At 38.2% G+C, this 20,840-nt stretch overlaps 1 protein-coding gene across 3 annotated transcripts in view; it reads left to right on the top strand.

Moving 5' to 3' along the window:
* Positions 1-20,840, top strand: part of PLCE1 (phospholipase C epsilon 1) — a 196,888-nt gene that overhangs the window by 140,933 nt on the left and 35,115 nt on the right. For all 3 annotated transcript variants that reach the window (XM_042456837.1, XM_042456836.1, XM_042456838.1), the window contains 11 exons: positions 2,720-3,395; positions 4,982-5,164; positions 6,726-6,843; positions 8,413-8,575; positions 9,788-9,910; positions 10,008-10,144; positions 12,574-12,812; positions 16,476-16,537; positions 16,620-16,785; positions 18,208-18,315; positions 19,982-20,098. In XM_042456837.1, the coding sequence (XP_042312771.1) occupies positions 2,720-3,395; positions 4,982-5,164; positions 6,726-6,843; positions 8,413-8,575; positions 9,788-9,910; positions 10,008-10,144; positions 12,574-12,812; positions 16,476-16,537; positions 16,620-16,785; positions 18,208-18,315; positions 19,982-20,098 (2,092 nt within the window). The remainder of the gene's footprint in view (positions 1-2,719; positions 3,396-4,981; positions 5,165-6,725; positions 6,844-8,412; positions 8,576-9,787; positions 9,911-10,007; positions 10,145-12,573; positions 12,813-16,475; positions 16,538-16,619; positions 16,786-18,207; positions 18,316-19,981; positions 20,099-20,840) is intronic.

Raw genomic sequence — 20,840 nt, 5'->3', positions numbered from 1 at the left:
GACCATGAAGTCATCTTTGCTTCCTGTGAAAACTGTTTTTAATAGAATTATTATCATCTGGCACCAATTTCTTCTGGGCTGTTGAGTAACTTCTGACGCCAAGTCAGTCTAACCACTTTTCTTGTGCTTTCACATTACTCCCAGAATCTGAGAAGTGTTTTGCTATATCATTGTTTTAGTATAGCTTTTCTTTTAGAGAGAATTTATTCTAGATTATGCTTTTTGTTTGCCACTGAAAAATCTAATACATTCAGACACTAAATTTCAAACATTCTCCTTAAAATAAGTTAATATAAATATTACATTTTTAAATTAAGGGAAAGCAAATTTATGTATTTATTTGTTTGTTTCATTTCTATGATGCCTTTCTCCCCAAAAGGGACCCAAGGCAGCTCACAGAATAGGCAATATGTTTGAAAACCAAAAGTCAGATCTTGCTTGTCATTGTCCTAAAGATATCTGCCTGACAACATTCAGAAACATCACTGGGATAGGGAAATCTTTTTTCATTTGCTTCATTGGAGCTACTAAATTTTTGCCAATTCCTCACTCCTCATTATAGCTCAGTCCATTCATTGGAGTCCCCTTATCATCTGCGTAACATTTTCATGCAGCTGAAGGGGCTATCATTGGGATATCCACTTCCACAATTGTTGTTGTTTGTCTTCAGGCTGTTTCCAGATTATGGCAACCCTAGGTGAAGCTATCATAGTGTTTTCTGGGGTGTGTGATTTGTCCAAGATCACCCAGTGTGGGCTTCCATGGGCAGGCAGGGAGTCGAAACCTGCTCTCCAGAGTCGTAGTCCAATGCTCAGACCAGTACATTACATAAGTCTGATGTTTGAACTTGATTATTGACAGATGTAACACTATAGAGCTTTATATTCATTATCCAAATCACCCATTTTTCTCCTTATTTCTCATCTGGCTTACAGATATTTTCTGATTTGTGAACAGTTTATGTAGAATCCTGTCCCACATCTAGTAATGCCAACCAACATTTTTTATTTTTTCATAAGTTCATGTACATTATATTGGAGTTAGCTCACACCAAGAAAGCATGCTTCAATCCTCAGTTATTTAAAATCATTTATGGTGAATTAGTCTTTAAAAATTGTACTAGTGAGATTTGTGGTTGTCATCCAAGCTGCTGTGGCCAGGTTCAAGTCAAAATTCAAAGAGATGGTGGTTGCAAATGAGAATCCCAATGGAGAGGGAGGATTGGCAAACCCTTTGAAAAATATTTTTGGGAGTTCTCTGAGGCAGAGCTGCTAAAATCACTGCATAAGGGGGGGGGGGGGAGCAAGAAAAGAAAAGAAGGCTAAGGCACTGCTGCCTGATGTAGAAAGAAAGTTGGAAATGAGTCCATTCAGAAGGGTTGCTGATATATTTGAGATGGATCTTAGTGTTGTTTCAACTGACCATATAATAGGAATACACAAACCTTACTAGTACAATTTTTTAAAAACTAATTCACCATAAATGATTTTAAATATAGAGAAACCTTGGAAGGGTTCTTCCTGGTTGAACATTTAGGTACTACTATCTCAGTTATGTTGACAGAGTCATCCCTTAACCTTGATGCATTGCTATGAAACATTTTAGTTTCTCAGATGCATTTTTCTTGCAGAATATACACAGAAATATACCTGTAATTCAGGTCCTGGTATGGCATTGTCACCTACACAGTAGGTGTAGGTTTCAAGTACTTACAATATGTATTTTTCCTGTTTTTTAAAAAACAGATTTTGGAACAAAAAAAACCCTGAATTATATTTATTTTTCTTGTTGGTGTACTTTTTTGTGTCCAAGTCATTTTAAATATTAGTATTTTAAAAAGCCTCATGCTATTTTCCAGCAAACCATGATACAACGGAACAGAAATGATTCTTGGGTTCTGTTATTGAAAGGGGACATGGAAATTCACTGGATAAGGAGATATCTCAGAAAGCAAGAAATGCATTCTTTTATATGATCTGATTTTTACTTTTATTCTCATCTCATGTTTTCTGACTAAGATATTTGGTTGGAACACATTTGATTCTGTACTTATAAAAAATCCTTTGGATATGGAGAACTCTATAATCAAATTTTTGTTGGAGTAAGAAAATATCCTGCAGTTCATATAAAGTAAATTTTGGTGTATCCACACTGCAAAATTAAAGCAGTTTAATACCACTTTACTGTCATGGCTCCATCCTGTGGAATCCTGGGATTTGTGGTTTGGTGAGGTATTTAGCCTGGTCTGTCAGAGAGCTCTGGTGCCTCACCAAACTACAGGATTCTGTTATTGTAGGATAGCATCATTGCAGTTAAAGTAGTGTCAAATTGCTTTAATTCTGCAGTGTGGGTATACCTTTAGTTTTTCCTAATGCATGCTGATTAAATAGAAGGATGCTAGAGTTTCAGTGTACTTTCTAGATAGAGTTCTTAAAAGTGTTTCTTGTGTTCATTTGGAATATGGAGTTCTTGCAGGTGGGGTACAATAGGCAGCTGGATTCTGAAAAAGCCTGTTAGGTACACATTTTCTCTGTGAACATAGTCTCAATTTAAATGAAATAATTGCAATTTGTAGTGCCATGCAACATCTGGTAATTTTAAAAAGCCACATTTGCAAAGAGATTTAATTGTATGTTTGCTCAGAAAAACTGTATGATGAAATAAATTGTATGAAGATATATGCTGATGGAACATGTATCATAACTTGGTTTCCATACAGGCTTATAACTGGAGATCTATCAGATTCTGAAATCGATATATTTGAGCAGTCCAGAGAATGGACTACACCAGCAGCTGAAGAGCAGCAGCAAGCATTCAGCCATGGGATTGAACTCATTCCCTGGTACGTGCTGTCAATCAGAGCTGATGTCCATCAGTTCCTGCTGCAAGGTGCAACAGTCATACATTATGACCAAGAGACACATTTTTCAGCACGGTGTTTCCTTCAGCTTCAACCTGACAATAGTACATTGACATGGATGAAACCTACCACTGCTTGCTCTGCAAGTTCTAAAATGAAACTAAGCATGCTTGGTAGCACAGCTGAACTTGGGAAATTTCAATTTCTTGGCAATACTGGAATAAATGGATTGGTGGAGGGCTGCTTAGACCTGTTCTCAGCAAAGGCAGTGTACATGGGGCATTCTGGCATTGATATGCATTCTGTGTGCATTCAGAATAAACTTTGCAATATGTCTCCTGAAGAGAATGGTATTACACTATTATATGGACTTCAAACTACTGAAAATAAGTTGCTGCACTTTGTGGCTCCGAAATATACAGCCAAAATGCTGTTTGATGGACTGCTGGAATTAATTAGTGCTACAAGGAAGATGAAGAAATTCCCTGATCAAAGACTGCAGTGGCTGCGAAAACAGTATGTCAGCCTCTACCAGGTAAAGTAAAAAAAAGCCCTTCTTGTTTACCCACAAACTAAGCAAGTACCACACGGCTCCATCTGTAGCCTGTACTACTATCTCTTTTGTACTCATCATCACTGGCTTTATGATTTTCTAAAATGCTTGCAGTAGCTGCCAATCCAGGTTAATCCAGATTTTAGTGTGATTTTTGGATGAGCTACCAGTCTGACCCACCTTTCAATCCTATAATTTGCATTGTTTAGTATTCTTCCCCAGGCTTAGGCTGGTCATCCATCCAAGGACTGAGAAGTAACTTTTTTTCTGTGCTATTGTGCCATTTTTTTAACCTTCCCTTTTTCTTTTCCCTTGCCTTCCTCTTGAGGATATAACTTGGCTTTCTAGTTTCTTGTTTATGTGTGTGACTCACTGCACATGCTGTGTCAGAGCTGGTAGATATAGCTATAAAGGGGAAGGGAATGGGGCATTCTACATTGGGGACAATTGGGATGGCAGATCTACACTACAGATTTTGGAAATTGCTGCCTCAGCCTGCCACTCTAATTTCCCCACAGACTGGCCACTTTTAATATATTCTGACCTAGATGCCAACTTGCTGCTGGCTGGGCTTTAGACATTGGGTATTGTAGGAATATTTGATATCTATATTAAGCAGTGTGCCCCAGGGCTGGTGCAACACAAGCTTGTGGTGAAAACAGGGTTAATTACGCAGGGTGCTCCTGTAAAGTAAAGAAGAAGTTAGGCTTTCCAGGAGATCAAATTTGGAACAGGAAAGAAAACAGAGAAAGGAAGTTGATATATACTTGATTACAAAAGCTCCTAAAACTGGTTCTCATTTGGGGGTGAGAAGCCCCCAACCATAGGTTGGGATAGGAGCTGTATGCCTAATTATTTCAGGCAAAGGGAATAAAGAGTATTAACTTTTTGAAGAAAGGACAAGACAACTCAACAGGTAAGGAAAATGCAAATAGCTTGAACACACAGACAAAAAAAAGATACAAAACAGGTGAAACAAAGAGCAGGTGTTACCTAAGCTCCCTTCTCCTAATAATCACTTTATATAAGCATAAAGGCCTCTTTAATTCCAATAAATAATTTGAGTTCTTCACACTCCTTCCTTGGAGTGTAATGATATTTAGGCTTTGCTCTTATTCTGAGTTTGCAATTGGAGTTGTGAACATTTAGGAGTTTATCAGACAAGGGAAATTAGAAGTATAATCCGATGGCAATCTGAACACAATCATGAGGTTTAACGTTATTGCATGATAACCCACTACACGCAAATTCGGGCAATGGGAAGTCAGTCCGAATACAATCATGTGGTTTCATGTTATTTTGTGATAGACTGCCACATGCAAATTCGGGCAATGGCATGCTATTTTCGGGCAGTGGGAAGCCAGTTCGAACGCAATGCGCGTTCACGTAATTGCACTAAACTAGCGACTTTAAGTGAATGCGTTCTGGCCCCACTTTCTTTTCATTCAAATTTAAGAGAAATTCCTCCCGTTTGATAAACTCCTTACTCACATGTCCATATTAGCTTCTCATTCTTTCTGTGATCTGTATCTCTTTCACCCTAATAAAGCTGAGGACTCTTTTATTAGGAGGATGGTCGATATGAAGGCCCAACCTTGGCTCAAGCTGTTGAATTGTTTGGGGGGAGGCGCTGGAGTACGAGAAATACAAGCCCAGGAAACCTGATGAAAAGTGTGGAGAAACCAGGTGTGCAAAGAAACAACACTCTGGGAATCAGCACAGCTAAGAAAAAGAAAAAAGTGCTCATGAGAGTAAGATATTATGTTATTTAATATTGACTTGCATGAGTTAAGCTTGTTATATGTTTCCTGCTTAATTAACTGCATTCAGAAAGAGAATTATTATAAATAGAAATGCTAAACTGCCAATTATTTGCATTTCATTTATTTAGAAATAGTGTCGTTTTTTATGCACACATAATAAAGACAGGTTTTTGTCTGGGTTTTAAATTAAACTAGAAATAGAGCACACTGGGTGGCATTTTTGACTTCTGAGTTGAGCCTTTGTCTGTATTATAGAACCCCAGAGGAAGGGAAATATCATACATCAGAAGCACACACAGAGTATTTTTGACTCTCCAGAAAATTTCATTTTTCCTAACTCCCAAAAAAGGCATTCATTTGGAAGGCAGATTCAAGTCAAGGAAAACTTCTAGACATGCCAATGAACATTAAGTTTTGAGGCTGGTAAAAACAAGGGTGGAGATACTCATGGGGGATGGGGAGAATCTTGAGTTCAAATATGCATCTTTTGAGCAGATTATAATGCCTGGAGGGAATGCCATGATTGAAATGTAGTGTTCTAAAATTCAGATTAACGTTTTGAATGTTTTTGCAATTGTTTATGTCAGACTAGATCCAAAGATTTCCATTACTTCCTTAGCTTCTAGCCCATGATCTATTTTATTGTTCTTTCTATGAGGAAAAAAATGTATTCATCACATTTTATAACTATTGCAGCTACATCAAAGTTACATTTTGTAAAAATAATGGCATATTTTTGAATACACCTTTTATAGACAATATTTTTAAAGTAGTGACCATGGAAAATCTACAAGAATTTATCCTAGATAATGAGAAAATTGAAATAAGAAAAGAGTTGACAGACCTTTGATCAAACATTAATCAGAATGGAGACTTCAGTCAAGAAATTAGAAAAAGGCTAGGATTGGGAAGGGCAGCTATGAAAGAACTTGATAAAATCCTAAAGAGCAAAGATATAACTCTGAACACTAATTGTCCAAGCCATCATATTCCCCATCGCCATGTAGAGATGTGAAAGCTGGACAGTGAAGAAGGCAGATAAGAAGAAAATAAGCTCATTTGAGATGTTGTGCTGGAGAATTCTGAGGATATGTGGATGGCTAAAAAAGACAAATAAATGGGAGCTAGAACCAGTAAAGCCCAAACACTCCCTGGAAGTCAACATGAGGCAGTCATGTTTTGGCCACATCACGAGAAGGCATGAATCACTGGAAAAGACAATAATGCTAGGATAGATAGAAGGCCGTAGAAAGAGAGGGAGACCACATGCCAGATGAATGAACTCAAACAGAAAAGTCACAGGCTTGAATTTGCTGGACTTAAGCAGAGCAGTGGAGGATAGAGAGTCTTGGAGAGGTCTCAACCACAGGGTTGCCTGTGGAAAAAAGAAAATTCCAAGGGAGTCTTCTTCCCCTAAGGTTATATAAAAACATAAGAAAGTTTTATTACTGGCTTTCTCATGACAATCTGGTTGGTCCCTTAGAATAGTTGCTAACAATAATTTATGTATTGTTCGTATGATGTTTATTATGAAAGTCACTGTTTTCAGGGTGAAAGTGGAGATGGCACCGACGATGAGATGGCTATTCGAAAAGCAAGACCTTTTAAGGAAAATCGGAGCAGAAGTGGTTCAGACCCTCAAGATATTGATGAGCAAGAGGAAGCAGGTACTTTGTCTTTATCTGTTTTGGCCTAACACAAAATCAATCCACTGGGATATGCAAATCTTGCCCCCCCCCCCCTTTTTCGCCCCATGCTGCTTTCAGGGCTAAGGAGTGGCTTATTGCACAGTGTGGACTACAAGGAAAATAATATGCATGGAAAAGTTCCCTGTGTTTTTTTTAAACTGACCTGAATGTAATTTTCTGTTGGAAGAGAGTGACTTTTAGTTAAAATATTTTTGGAAGCCTAAATAGTGATAAACTAAACTAAAATAAATGCTTGCCTACACAATAATTGAAAATGCATTTTCTCTAGGAAAATGCTTATGCTCAGGCTTGGTTGAACCCACATGGCATGATAGAGACTGCTTGAAAATAATGTTTTGAGCAACCTTGCCAGTAATATGTGACACACGAATGAATACCCTCTAACTGGGCATGTGTGGGCAAACAACGGGTAGTCATGATTGCCAAAATCATTAATGAGAAAGAATGCATAAGCTAGGCGAGCTGCAGTAGTTTGTTTTTGTCTGAGCCTAAAAAGAAGGGCAAGATTCTACCCTCTCCTTTCCTCTTCCCATACTAAGTTAATTGAATGTGTTTTTTTGTTTTTGTTTTTGTTTTTTGCTTATTGGACTCAGTTTGCAGCCACTGAAGTAAAGTTTGCAGTGGTAGGACAGAGAAACAAGGACATTTTAAAAAACACCTGAAAAAGTGGGATAATAAAAGATTAAGGAAGACTCCCTGATAAACTGGAACAACGGAAGGGTCAAATATCACTTTCAAGTAGCCGCCGTGAACAAATAGAATGTTGTAAAGCCATAAGGAAATTGTCTCTCATTGTAGATTTTTCACCATTTTGGCAGCCATAGGTCCAAACCAGCAAGAGCAATTTAGAACAAATATTAATGCAGTATATTCCGTGTGACCCCACACTACCTGGAGAGTCGTGGCTATATTTGGCTGAATTGTTATTTCCCATTATACATTGTTTGTCACAAAAAAACTTACATTAAAATGCTTTTTTAGTCAACTAGTTTGTAGTGGCTGCACTTATTTGTCACTCTTAACTATGGCATGGTCTCCCCTGTCCTCTCCTCCTCTCATCTGTCCAGGAGGAAGCTCTTGATCTTAGTATTCATTAGAGGTGGCTTGTGTTTTCTGGTATGTGAATTTGCAAAACCTGAATTCTGAAATTGACAACTTGGAAAGGACCACAGTTAGTACTCACCAAAATTCTGTGCCTAGACTGTACATCAAACCCCTATTAATAACAAGTGGAAGCATACCCTTTCTTGGATCCTACTTCTGAACATGGGAAAAAAAGATGAATAAATAAACCTAAGACTTGTTGTGACTTATACATTTCAGCCCAAATTATGGTTTTATATGTTGTGAATACAGTCAGTGGCTACATTTGGAAACCTTCCTGCTAGTAAAACCAAGAATAGAAATTCAAAGGTCTTCACTTTGGTTTTCTATTAGCTGCTGATTTTTGTTCAAATAAGACTTATCAAATTGGATGAAATGTTATTTACTTACAAAGGTAATGATACAGATTTACCTTTTCCTTAGAACCATCTCTTCTGGTTACTTTTTCGAGTACCAACACTCTGCCTTCCAGGAGAACACAGTCTCTGACTACCTCAGTGTCATCTAATGGAACATCTGGTGTCTCTTCACCTGTCAGGCCAGTATCTTCTCCTGTGATGTCATCATCAATAAAGGGTCAATCTAGGTGAGGAGACAAGATAATTGTGCACACATTTTGGAACTGAAACAGTGAGATTAAGTATAAAACTATTGCTTAGCCCATTATGTGTGATTGCTATGAAACTAAGATCAGGGTGTACAAAATCTACAGATGCATTTGAATTTCTTAACAGTCTTTCCCATCACTAGATCTAAAGTGGCTCACTGTTATCAGCTTGCAAGTCAAATAGACTCATTTTCTTGGTAATCCATGTATGTGTATGTGCAAAAATTTGATTAGTTTTACCTGCCTATTAGACTTGGGTGTGTATATTCAAGACCTTGGGTTTGTGGTCATTATTATTGTGAATAAGAACAAAATGCAAGATGAAACCAACTTTGGTAAGTGAGACAAACTTTCTTTCAATAAAAACACAATGCATCTAAGTTAGCTAGGCTTCATTCAGCCTGCCAAGTCTAGGATGCCAGTGTTACAACAGTTTCTCCCAAAATAGGTCCAGTATGATTTTCACAAGCAAACAGTACCACCTAGAAAGCAACTAGTGTTTGTTTTAAAACTTGTATATGAAAGGAAATTTATTGGACAATTTCTTTTCCTTTCAGTCGCATAAGCATTGCTTCACTATGGAAATATTTTGCTATTAAAGGGCTATATCACAAGGATCATTAGTTAACAGTGTAGTAAGACTCCTTGTGCTAAATGCTGTTGATACATAGGCAAAATGATGGGAGTCTAAGGTCTGAAGTCTAAGGATGCTTTTATGCAGAGGGTTGTTAGTGCTATCTTGTGCATCTCTTCTGGAAAGTGAAGGCAGATGAAGTGAGGTAGAATGTAAAAAGTTTTAAAGCAGAAAACATTAATGTATCAACCCTTCTCCACCACAAAAAAATTGTGAATAAGGTAGAACAAGTGAGAGCAATAAAAACCTCTTCTGAAGGAATCATAGAATTTATAAAAGCTAGCATATCAGGGGAAAAGTACTTTTTCATGTGCATGTTTTCTTTGGACAGGAAGTTCTGTGTGTCAGGAACATGCAACCATTGGAAGTGTCTTGAAATATTACACTATGAAAACTAATTAATTCCTCTTATATAAGCTGGTGATCAGAAGTGGTCTTTGAGAAGAAATATAGAACAAAAAGTTATTTTATAAATTACTTAAAATATTGTACCAGTTAAAAAAACAGTTGCAGTACTTAAACAGGATACCAATTCCATTAATCTCCTTTTCTTTTAGCACATGGAGCAGCAGTAGCTGGCATGGAAGAGTTAAAGGGGGATTGAAGGGCTTCCAAACTTGCATGGTTTCTGATAGCAACATGAGTTTTGTTGAATTTGTCGAGCTCTTCAAATCTTTCAGGTAACATCTGTTTTACTGATACTTAGCCTTAGTTTTTGCTTTTTAAAAAACTATATTTTGATAATGGTATCTGATGAAAATGGTTAATATATCCTAGTGTTCGTAGCCGCAAAGATTTGAAGGATCTTTTTGATGTTTATGCTGTACCTTGCAACCGTTTGGGTTCTGATTCTGCTCCTCTGTACACCTCTCTGAAGATTGATGAGAACATGAATGGACTTCAACCTGATTTAGGTAAGATAAATTAATATACTGTGAGCCAGATTGGTTAGTGATTTGAGTGTTAGACTGTGACTCTGAAGACCAGGGTTCAAATCCCTGCTGGAGCATAAAAATCCACTTGGTGACCTTGCACAAGGCACATTGTCTCAGCCTCAGAGGAAGGCAATGATAATCCCCTTCTGAAGAAACTTGCCAAGAACCCCCTATGATAGGTTCACCTTAGAGGATCGCCATCAGTCAAAAAAGACTTGGAGCCACACAACAACAAAGTTCTAATTAATAGTATGTTGGATTTGAATGTCAGATCCCAAGGCCTGAATCCAGTTACTAGTCCTAGGTTTACTGTAGTTCAGACTAGCAATAAAACATATGTGCAGGATTCAAATTTCACAGCTAACTGTGGTCTAACTAACTATGTCTTGTTCTGTGTCTCTCTCATTGATGTTACCTCCTGTAAGATGAGAACAATGGCTCATCTTGCTGAGCCATTTACTCTTTATTGTTAGGAGTAAAAATTTTATGAGGCACTTTGCAAAATTTAAAAATAACAGTATAAATAATTTACAATAAGCTGTCCTACACACAGTGTTCACTTAAGTCAGCAAAACTTAATTATATGTGATTTAACATGGGATTGCAACCTCCAAAAAAAAGCCTCCTAAATTGATAGAAATATAGTTCTTTGTGCAATGTGCTTTAAAAATTACTGTAAATTATACTGTGAATTATTTTAAGAAACTAGTTTTTTTTTAAATGTGGTAGGATGGAATAGTAAAAAATAGGTTGGAATAGTACACTCCTGTAATCCTGCTGCTTCTGTGAGAATCAGCAACCCACCCATCCATCCCCTTTCATACATACATACCCTTGGACCCAAAAAACATGGCCTTGGTGCTGGGAAGCCTTTTAAGTCAGGATTTTGGCCCATGGTGAGCTGTAGTGGGAAGGAAGTGTGAATTCCTCTGGTGCTGGATACCAAAGTATACTGTTGTATTTTGGTTTTACTAGGAAATGTCCATAGCTTACTTAAATAGTAGATTCCACAACATGATAACAACTGCCCCTGTTACATGTGTTTCATTAATCCATTTTTGGAAATTTAAGCAATATCAAGTAAATAGGGCCTGTTCAAAGGTTAGCAGGTCTGTGTTTTTATGTATTATTTTCTTGGCTGAGGCTTGAGTAAACGTTCTATCTTAGTAATAATTTCTAAAAAGAATGAGGTGAATTTTCCCTTCTTACAGAGCAATCCTAACTCAAAGATTTGCTTGATGTAGAGCAGGGTTAGATAGAGTGCCGTGTGGCCTGCCAGACCCTGAAGTGCAGCCCTTGAAGCCTCTGGAGCACCCCTGCAAACTGGAGAGACACTCAGTACTTTAAACTAATAATGCTTGCCACTCCTTGGCACAGACAAGCCAATACTTGCTACAGCAACCAAATTTTGGACAAATACTCCCATCCATTCCTTCCATTCACCACCAGTCCTAGTCCCAGTCCCAGTCCCAGTCCCCGCTTAAAATCCCCCCCCCCCCCCCCCCCGCTTCCATTCACTTTACTTCAGTACTGGCTTAGAATCTCTTCACAAATGCTCCCACACTTTCCTTCCATCCTTTTCCATCGCCCTCTTTATTCCCCCTTCTATCCTCCTTCTTCAGTCACTCTAGTCTTGGTTTAAAATCTTCTCCCTTGCAAATGTTTCCACCCTCTCCTTTCATTCACTCTGGTCCAAACTTAAAATTTGCTCCCTCTCAAATGCTTCTATCATAGAATCTATCCTCTCCGTACACCTCACTCCAGTCCTGGCTTAAAATTAATTACTCTATAAAGGTCAGGATTTATTTTTTTAATTAAAAAGGTGCATTCCCGAGTCGTTACAGATGCTCCCGACATCTCCATCACAGTTGTCCACCCCTGATGTAGAGTGATAGGAGCAGATGGGACCATCTTATGCAATCTAAACTGGACCTCTGCCCATTTCCTTCTGCTGACTCATCTCAGAAACTAGCTGGCAGAAGAATCTGCGAGCATGACTAATTTGCTGCCCCAGATCAGCTGGCAGAAGAGTCAAAAAAGGGGTGTGTGGAAAAGGGGCAGGGTGAGGAAAAACTGTGTTATGCCAGACCTAAACCTCTTCCTGGCAACAGACACAACTGTTATGCTGGCACGAAGTTAGTCCACTAACAGGGAGACCAAAGTGATTTCCAACACCCCTAGGCTGGAAGATGTTTGGATTTAAACATAGCTTCAGCTGGCCTAGTGTTAACTCAGCTGGCCCTTGTCCATATTTACCAGTCAAGATTGCACCAAGAATAATGAAGATAGAATTAATGCTTTCCTATTTATTTGAGAAATGGGGTTCCATCAGATAACTTTGACATTTATGATTTAAACGTACCTTGAAGCTGCTGTCAAGCATTGCTGTTCATATTTTTCTCTTTTAGATTTACTAACAAGGAATATATCAGATTTGGGCTTGTTCATTAAAAACAGGCAGCAGCTATCAGACAACCAGCGACAAATATCTGATGCTATTGCTGCTGCCAGCATTGTAACAAATGGCACTGGAGTAGAGAGTACATCTCTGGGAATATTTGGAGTGGGCATCCAACAACTCAATGACTTCTTAGTAAACTGCCAAGGAGAACACTATACATACGATGAACTCCTCAGTATTATTCAGGTTTGTGGTGCAAAACTATTAGAATATAGTCCATATGTTTTTACTGTTTGGTTATTTTGTTTTGAGTTTTTTCTTACTTCATTAGTCTCTCCACAGTAGCCTTGAGTAGTCATACTCTGGATATTGAAACTGCAAGCAGTGTTGTGCTGTTACTTTACCAGTAACTGCTGTCATGTTTAAATTATGGCATTGCAGCAACAGTGATGTTAATTCCAGTAGTAAGCATATCTGTTCACTGATTTGTGACTCATCATTGATTCAGGCATAAACAGTCAACAACTTGGAGAAGGAAGAACAGATGACCTCTCCTAATGTTAGCTCATGCCAATTTCAAAGTTTTTGTAGATGTTACACCTTCAGTTAATGTGCTAGAAGGAAACTGAGAGGCCATCTAGGTCTTCTCTGGTAGTGCTTCCCAAGCTTTCTCCCTTCAGTAAATCCGTTTTGTGTCAACTTCTGTGTTACGGAATGTCTGTGTGTCTACCTCAGAAACCACATATCTCCATAAACTGGTTGATTATACCACCCAGAATCTTTGCAGGTCCTCAGCACTTCTGTGGATAAACTGAAAATAAACCTGAGAATACATTTACTTTTCCCCTAAGGTCTGTGCATTGCAGACTGCAGCTTTGTTGGTAACATGTCTTTCATGGAATTTTTTTTCTATCACTGTCTGCCATTCTGCTGAATTCTCCACATGTTCCAGAGAATGAGAACAGCACAGGGTTTCTCTTATCTTGTTCCAGATGTCCAACTCATCCTCACCATCTCTGCATTTACCTTTTCCTTCAATTCCCTCCCTCCCTTTCTTTTTATTTGACATGTATTCCCATCTCTTCTCCAAGAACTGAAACTCAGGCGGCTCACAACAAGATCCAAACAGATAGAGTTAAAAGTAGGTACAGTTTAAATCATACACAATTAAAATGTACATATTTAAAGTAAACACAATTACACAAGTTTATTTAAAATTACTTCAAAGGCACATTTTAATCCATTGCAGCTCCAATCCATTAAAAAGCCCTCTAATTGCCAAGAATAAACTGATCCTATATCTGCAGTGGCTTAATGGTTAAGGCGACAACTCTGACAATTGTAAGGTCAGAAGGTCGGCAGTTTGAGGCCCAAGTGCCACATGATGGGGTGAGCTCCCATCACTAGTTCTAGTTCCTGCCAACCTAGCAGTTTGAAAGCATGCAAAAGCAAGTAGATAAATAGGTACTGCTTTGGTGGGAAGGTAACAATGTTCGGTGCAGTCACACTTGGCCACATGACCATCAGAGTCGCCTTTGGATGACTGGCTTAGTAACGGAGATGAGCACTGTCCTCGACAGTCAGTTACAACTAGACATTTGTGTAAAGGAAAAACATTTACCTTTACATCTTTAAATGCTTTCAACAATCCCCAGCATCTCTGCACTGTGGAGAACTTGTAAGTGCCAAGATTCCTTACTTCCCAGAACTGATCCTACTGTTAGAGTGAAGAAAAACATATCAGATGGTAGGTGCTAGAGGAAAGCAGTAGGAGTCCCCAAACAGTCCTGTTCTTAGCCATTCCTTTCTTTTGGAAGACAGAACAGTTTGTTCAACACAGCCAGTCCTGCAGCCTGTAAAATATAGCCATCTGATTTCAGGAATAGTGGAGATTACAAAACTGCCCCCCTGTTAGTGCTGAAGCAAGATTTTCTTATACTGTATACAGCTTACAAAAAGATTTACTAGTCCATTTTGCTCCTCTATGTGGATTTGGGATAGAGTGCCATGCCTCAGCCACTAAAGTAATTTGGGGTGGCCCTGACACTTCCTGTAGGACATTGTTGAAAGGAGTATGAACTCTTACTTTTTGTCAGAACCCTACAAAGGTTAGAATCAGAGTATGGGTCTCTGCACTACTGCAGACTGTCTCTAAAGCCCAGTGGGTAGAGAGATCTTCTGTTCTGCTCCAATGTAGAGTCAACCCTCCTTATCCATAGATTCAAGCATCCACAGCTTGCAAATAATTTTTACAAGGTATAAATTCCAAATAGCAAACCTTGATTTTGCCATTTTACATAAGGGACACTATTTTGCCATGCCATTGTATTTAATGGGACTTGAGCATCCATAGATTTTGTTATCCACCAAACCCCAGTGGATAACAAGGACCATTGTACTTTGTCCTTAGAAAGGGCAAGCTATGGAGTAAAATGGCCAAATGCTGTCCATATCTCAAACACAGAGAGGTTTTGAACATGCTGAACATTTACTGGGAAGTGGGAGAGTTACCTGGCCAGTCTCCAAGACTTTTGTAATATGAAAAGAACTATGTTGACTGGGAGAGGAGGGACCGTGCTTTGTGCCAGGCTGGAAAATGTCAGAAGCAGTGTAAGTTACTCCTTTGTTTACTGCTGTCCCTTTGAGGTGCCAAGCATATAGTCATGCAGCCAGCCATTTTCTTGTCTTTGAGCAACAGCAAAGGTCCAGTCTCATCAACCTCTAGTGCTACCAGTAAGTACAGAATCACACATATCCCATCAAATCAGCATTCTCATACTCTGAAGTTGGAAAGGTCAGCTCTACTTGCCTCACACAACAGAAGTGGACAATGCCCAAGTGTTGTCCTCCCTGCTGTTCTATATTAGGATATAGAACAACTTTTACATAACCATAAAAATTTTGAGGACTGGAAATGATTTATTATTTATTTTTGTTCCACTAGCCATGATCTACCCTGTCATAGTCTTCTGGAAGGTATTTTTTGGCCATTTTGCTACATTTTGTGGTACATTTGATTTTTTTTTTTAGACGTGTACAGGCCCTCCTTTGACCTAAATAAGGCTTTATAAAAATTGAAAGTGACTACTTTTTTGGGGGGGAGGGGAGGCTGAAGGATAGCCTCTAGAGAACTATAAGAGGTAAAGGTGGTAAAAATGCCTAAATACAGAGCAATATGTCCAACAGTGTTTCTATAGTCTTAGGGTACTCATGGCCATCTAGCGGCAACAAATTTCATCATCTAAAACAGGTGGGGTGGATGTTAAGGGGCCACAGAAGCCACCTTTGAGGCTGCATGTACCCATGGGTTGTGTTTTGACCATTCATGTCTTATTATTCCTGTGTCATCACAGAGGAGGTTTGTACTTCCTTTCAGGTTAAGGATCTAAATACTAATGCCATTCAGATTATATAGCCACATTATGTAAGGAAATAATTGAAACCATGTTCATGGTAGAATTAGGCAGGTGTTTGTTATGCTGAGCAGCTTAAATTTGGTAAGCAGGAGAAAAGTGTTCAAACCTTTGTTTATTTCCAATTTTCAACCCCATCCCTCCATGCTCTTGATTTTCTTCCAACCTGGCTTTGAGATCAGGAATAAAAGTGAGACAGAGGTGGAGAGACTGCAGTAGTGAAAAATGAGCAGATGAGATAAAGTTTCAGTGTTCTCTCTCATTTGGTACTTTTCCAATTGACATTTTCTATAGCTCTTGTTTTGTTGATTAGGGGTGGGGCTGATATTGGGCACAACATGCATTTGAAGATGAGAATTTACCATATGTCTAGTTCTGTTTCTAGTAATGTACAAGCTGAACCTAAATATAAATTATATTGTAAAAATAAGTGAAAAATCCATTTCTATGCATGTTTATTTTCATTTATTTATAAATACTCTCCTGCTTTTTTCAGAAATTTGAGCCCAGCATCAACATGTGCCAGCAGGGACTAATGTCATTTGAAGGATTTGCACGGTAATAACCTGTAGATCACCTTGAGATCCATTCAATCTGTTTTGTAGGTCTTCTATTAACTTTTCATTTCTGCTATCTCTAGGTTTCTGATGGATAAAGATAATTTTGCATCAATGAACAACGAGTCACAAGAAAATGTAGATGACTTGCTATTCCCACTTTCATATTATTACATCGAGTCCTCACACAATACGTATCTCACAGGACACCAGCTTAAAGGAGAATCGTCAGTGGAACTTTACAGCCAGGTATAATATCACTTCAGTCATCTGCCCCTTTTTCTCCTGCAGGGATTTGTTTGTTTATTTGGAAAGTCAAAGAGACACGACCCTTTCCTTCTTTCTAAATGCAAATGTTCCGAGTACTTGCTTGTAAAACATAGGAAAACAAGAACTGTGGGAAAATGGCTTGTGTGCACAGTTGTGCTCAGATGCTTTTTTAAAAAAATAATTATATATTTGAGCTTTGTTCTAAAGGAGGAAAATGGTTTCATCTGAGAGTCATGGCACTGAGACACTAGCCAGTCTGATCTAACCTACTAAAATTAGACTTTCCCACAGGAAAGCTTGAGCTAATATTTTAGTTCATTTGAATGTCAAAGCACCATTCAGAATAATCAAGTTGTGCTGAAAAGATGATGGCTTTGTAGAAAAATTATTACTCAGAAGAGTGTTGCTTCTAGGAATATTATATAACATTTTAGGAATTCTTTCCAAATAGTGACCCAGTCACAAGTGCTGCTTTCCAGAAGTTTAGTTTTATATTTTGTGTATTATGCAAGTTGCATCATGTTTAAAAGTGTTTACAGAAGCATCAGACTTCCTGTTCATGGAAAATTTAAGTCATATCACATTAACAGTGAATGAAATATTTATTTCCTTTCTCATTCACTGTACACTTAAAAAGTGGCGGCTTCTGACAGATGTACCTGTGTGATACAAATGGTTGCAAAGAAGTGTTTGCTTCTTTGTGTTCCTAGGCACTACTTCTTTAGCAGAAAAGTTTGCACTAGATCTATTACAGACTTTGAGATCTATGCAGAGAGCTTGTGAGGCAGGCTCATCTGCTTTATTGCCTCTTCTCTCTATTTTGCTTTTCATCCATGCTCAGTAAGGGATTTTTGAGGCAGCTATGCCTTGCCTCTTATAGGCACACAGCTACAGCAAGAGCATCTAGAGTAAGACTAGAGTGAGATCAAGCTTTATTGCATTGTTTACTGCAGACATGCTACTGTAAACTGACACAAAATGCCTGTTTTTTTCTAATGCTGTTTCACCATCTACCCAGTGCCAAAGCTACTAAAAAATTTTTTCCAGGTAGACAGAGGACAAGGATGGAAAAAGGGGGGGGGGGCAGGCAGGTAAACAAAAGACTTCGTAAAAAGGAGCTTCTTTGTCAGAGGGTTTGTTAATTGCAATGTGCCTATAATCTGGCATCTTGCATATATTCTACCTTTTTGCAGGACAGTTACATTATGCTAACTGAAATCTTTCTAACTTCAAACCTCAGATTGTATCCAAGGTAGTTCAAGGTTTTTATCATCTAATCTCCCTTCCTCATTCACAGAATTTTACAGGGAGTCCAGATGCGTTATCTTCCATCTTGTAAAATCCTCCCATATTTACAACATCTATGGAGGAAATGCTGTACTGTCTTGTTCTTTGTTTCAGGTTCTGTTGCAAGGGTGTAGGAGTGTTGAACTAGACTGCTGGGATGGTGATGATGGAATGCCAGTAATTTATCATGGGCATACTCTTACTACTAAAATTCCTTTTAAGGTATGTGGCATTTTTCTAATAAAATCTTCTTCAGTAAAAAAAAAATGTAAGCTATTAATAATCATACCATTTATCAATTAATAGGACTTCCTAGCACACTTAAGTCAAAAGACTTTTAAAACAGCTGATACTAATTAAAAACATAAGGTATAATATTATACAGATTGAATCTGCCTTATCCAGAATTCTGAAATGATTCAAATCCAAAGTGTCCACATGACTAGCAGAGATAGTGACAATCTCTGGTTCAGTATACACAAACTTTGTTTCATGCACAATTTTTTTAAAAATATCATGTATAAAATTACTATGTGTGTAAGGTGTATATGACACATAAATGAATTTCATGGTTAGAAATGGGTCCCATCTCCAAGATACCTCATTATGTATATACAAATATTCCAAAATCTGAAAAACTCCAAAATCCAAACTGTTCTGGTCCCAAGCATTTCAGATAAGGGAGACTCAACCTGTAATATTATACTACAATATTAGCATAAAATCATTAAGAAACAACAATGCCATAGCACTGTTACTCTGAAACAATAAAAAAGTGAACAGTGCACAAAAATTCACAAAATATAAAACCATTGTCAATTAGAAATATTGTCAGCAGTCACTGAAACAATACCAGATTTGGGTCTGGATGAGTCTCTCTGAGGAAAGCAATCAAAGAGTTCCTCTCAGTGGTGATTGGATGGTGTGGGAACACATAGAGAGAATTGCCTTTGAGAATGATGTTAATATGCAGATAGGCATATGCTGGAGAAGTAATCTTTAAGCTGTCTTGGTCCCAATCTTAAAAGAAAATGCTGCATTCTGAAGTTAGGTAGTAAATGGATCCAATGGAAGTGCAGTTTGTTTCCAGATTGATGAGATATAAGCTATACAACTACTGTCAGTTAGTAATCTAGCTGCTCTTTTTTATACTAAGCAGATTTGTACCAAGTGAATTTTTCAATCAGTCTTCAATGGCAGTCTCATATACAACACATTAGGGTGACCTAAATCAGATGTTATCCAGATATTGATAAATTCCTGTCTCTCTTCTGATGTCTATGGCAGCTAGTGGGGGAGAAGGGAAGAGTTTCAGGGGACACCATGGCATTCCCTTTGGGTGTAGGGTAGAGCTCCAGAACCACCTTGCTAGGGTTCCATGTCCTGGAGATGAGGAAGGACTCTGCCCACAAAGTGGATCTGGGGCTTTGTTCCCACTCCTGAAGTTATATGGCTTAGGTGGCAGCGCCTTGGTCTGCCTTCCAGCAGATGACTGGCCATGGAGCAACTCAGAAAAATGGACTGCACCTTGGGTCAGGAAAAGCTGGGGGATAGTAAGGGGAAGACACCTAGCCCCAGCTGAGCCTGCATCTTGTGGTCTTCCAGGATTGTAAATGTCATTAATTAGGTCAATAAAGAGGCCTCTGTTTAACCCAATGTCTTGTGCCTGGTCTCATTATTCCATGGTGGGTCATCAAATGGGATGTTGTGCCATATCTAGTTAGCAGCAGATTATAGGGCTTGAGCAGCAAGGTCTCACTACACCTATTGGAGTATTTCCTCCTTTTGTCTGGACTAAGCATGCTAAAGGTAGATTTCCTTTAATAGTCTATGGAGTAAAAAAAAAACTGTTCTGAATGTTATACTGTAATTCTGGTTAATTTTCCAGGAAGTTGTTGAAGCTATTGATCGTAGTGCCTTTATCACCTCAGACATGCCAATCATCATATCTATTGAGAACCACTGTTCCTTACCTCAGCAGCGGAAAATGGCTGACATTTTCAAGGTAGGTTACAAGAGGCTAGGAATATAAATCTTTCCCTATTCAGTCTTTACATATGAAAATGACACATTTCAAAATTTTCTTCTGCAGTTTTTTGATGATTTTTTTCCAGATTAAACTCACCACCCCTACCCCACCCACCTAAAGCACTGGAGGGTGGTTGAGCATCTCAATTTTCTTAAAAACAAGAAAATTTGTGAATATTCTTTAATCTCTGTAAGAGACACTGCCTGCATTTGGACAATCCAATTCCAGTTTAGTATGTTAGCAATAGCAATAGTAAGTACATTTCTATACCGCTAACTAAGTGGATTATAAAGTGTAAGTTAATTGCCCCCAACAATGTAGGATCTGCATGTAGTCATGCATCCATATGTTGTGTCTTTGCTTAGTTTTTCATCCACTAGTGAGCACATAGACCTGGAACTTGTAATTAATCATAAATCTGCATTATATTCTGTCCAAGAAATAAAGTGAACACTAGGCTTTGCAAGGCAGTTTTAAACCATAGGTTGTTGGAAGCTATTGGTGATAGTTCATTGATTTGCATATAACAAGAAACTATTCCTTCCTAACTTGAAGGATGGAGCAAAATGGGAGCTAAATGGGGTTGTGTGCATGCTTGAAGGTTAGCATACCTTCTTAAACTACAATTTAATTAAATGAATTGTGTGAATAATACTATTCAAACTGTATGATTAAGGATTTTGACCATCTTTCTTAATAACTTACAACTTATTGATAT

The sequence above is a fragment of the Sceloporus undulatus genome, chromosome 3 (assembly GCF_019175285.1).
Source record: "Sceloporus undulatus isolate JIND9_A2432 ecotype Alabama chromosome 3, SceUnd_v1.1, whole genome shotgun sequence".
Classification (NCBI taxonomy): Eukaryota; Metazoa; Chordata; class Lepidosauria; order Squamata; family Phrynosomatidae; genus Sceloporus; species Sceloporus undulatus.
The sequence above is the reverse complement of the archived record's forward strand: the minus strand, read 5'-3'. Positions and strand labels throughout refer to the sequence as shown.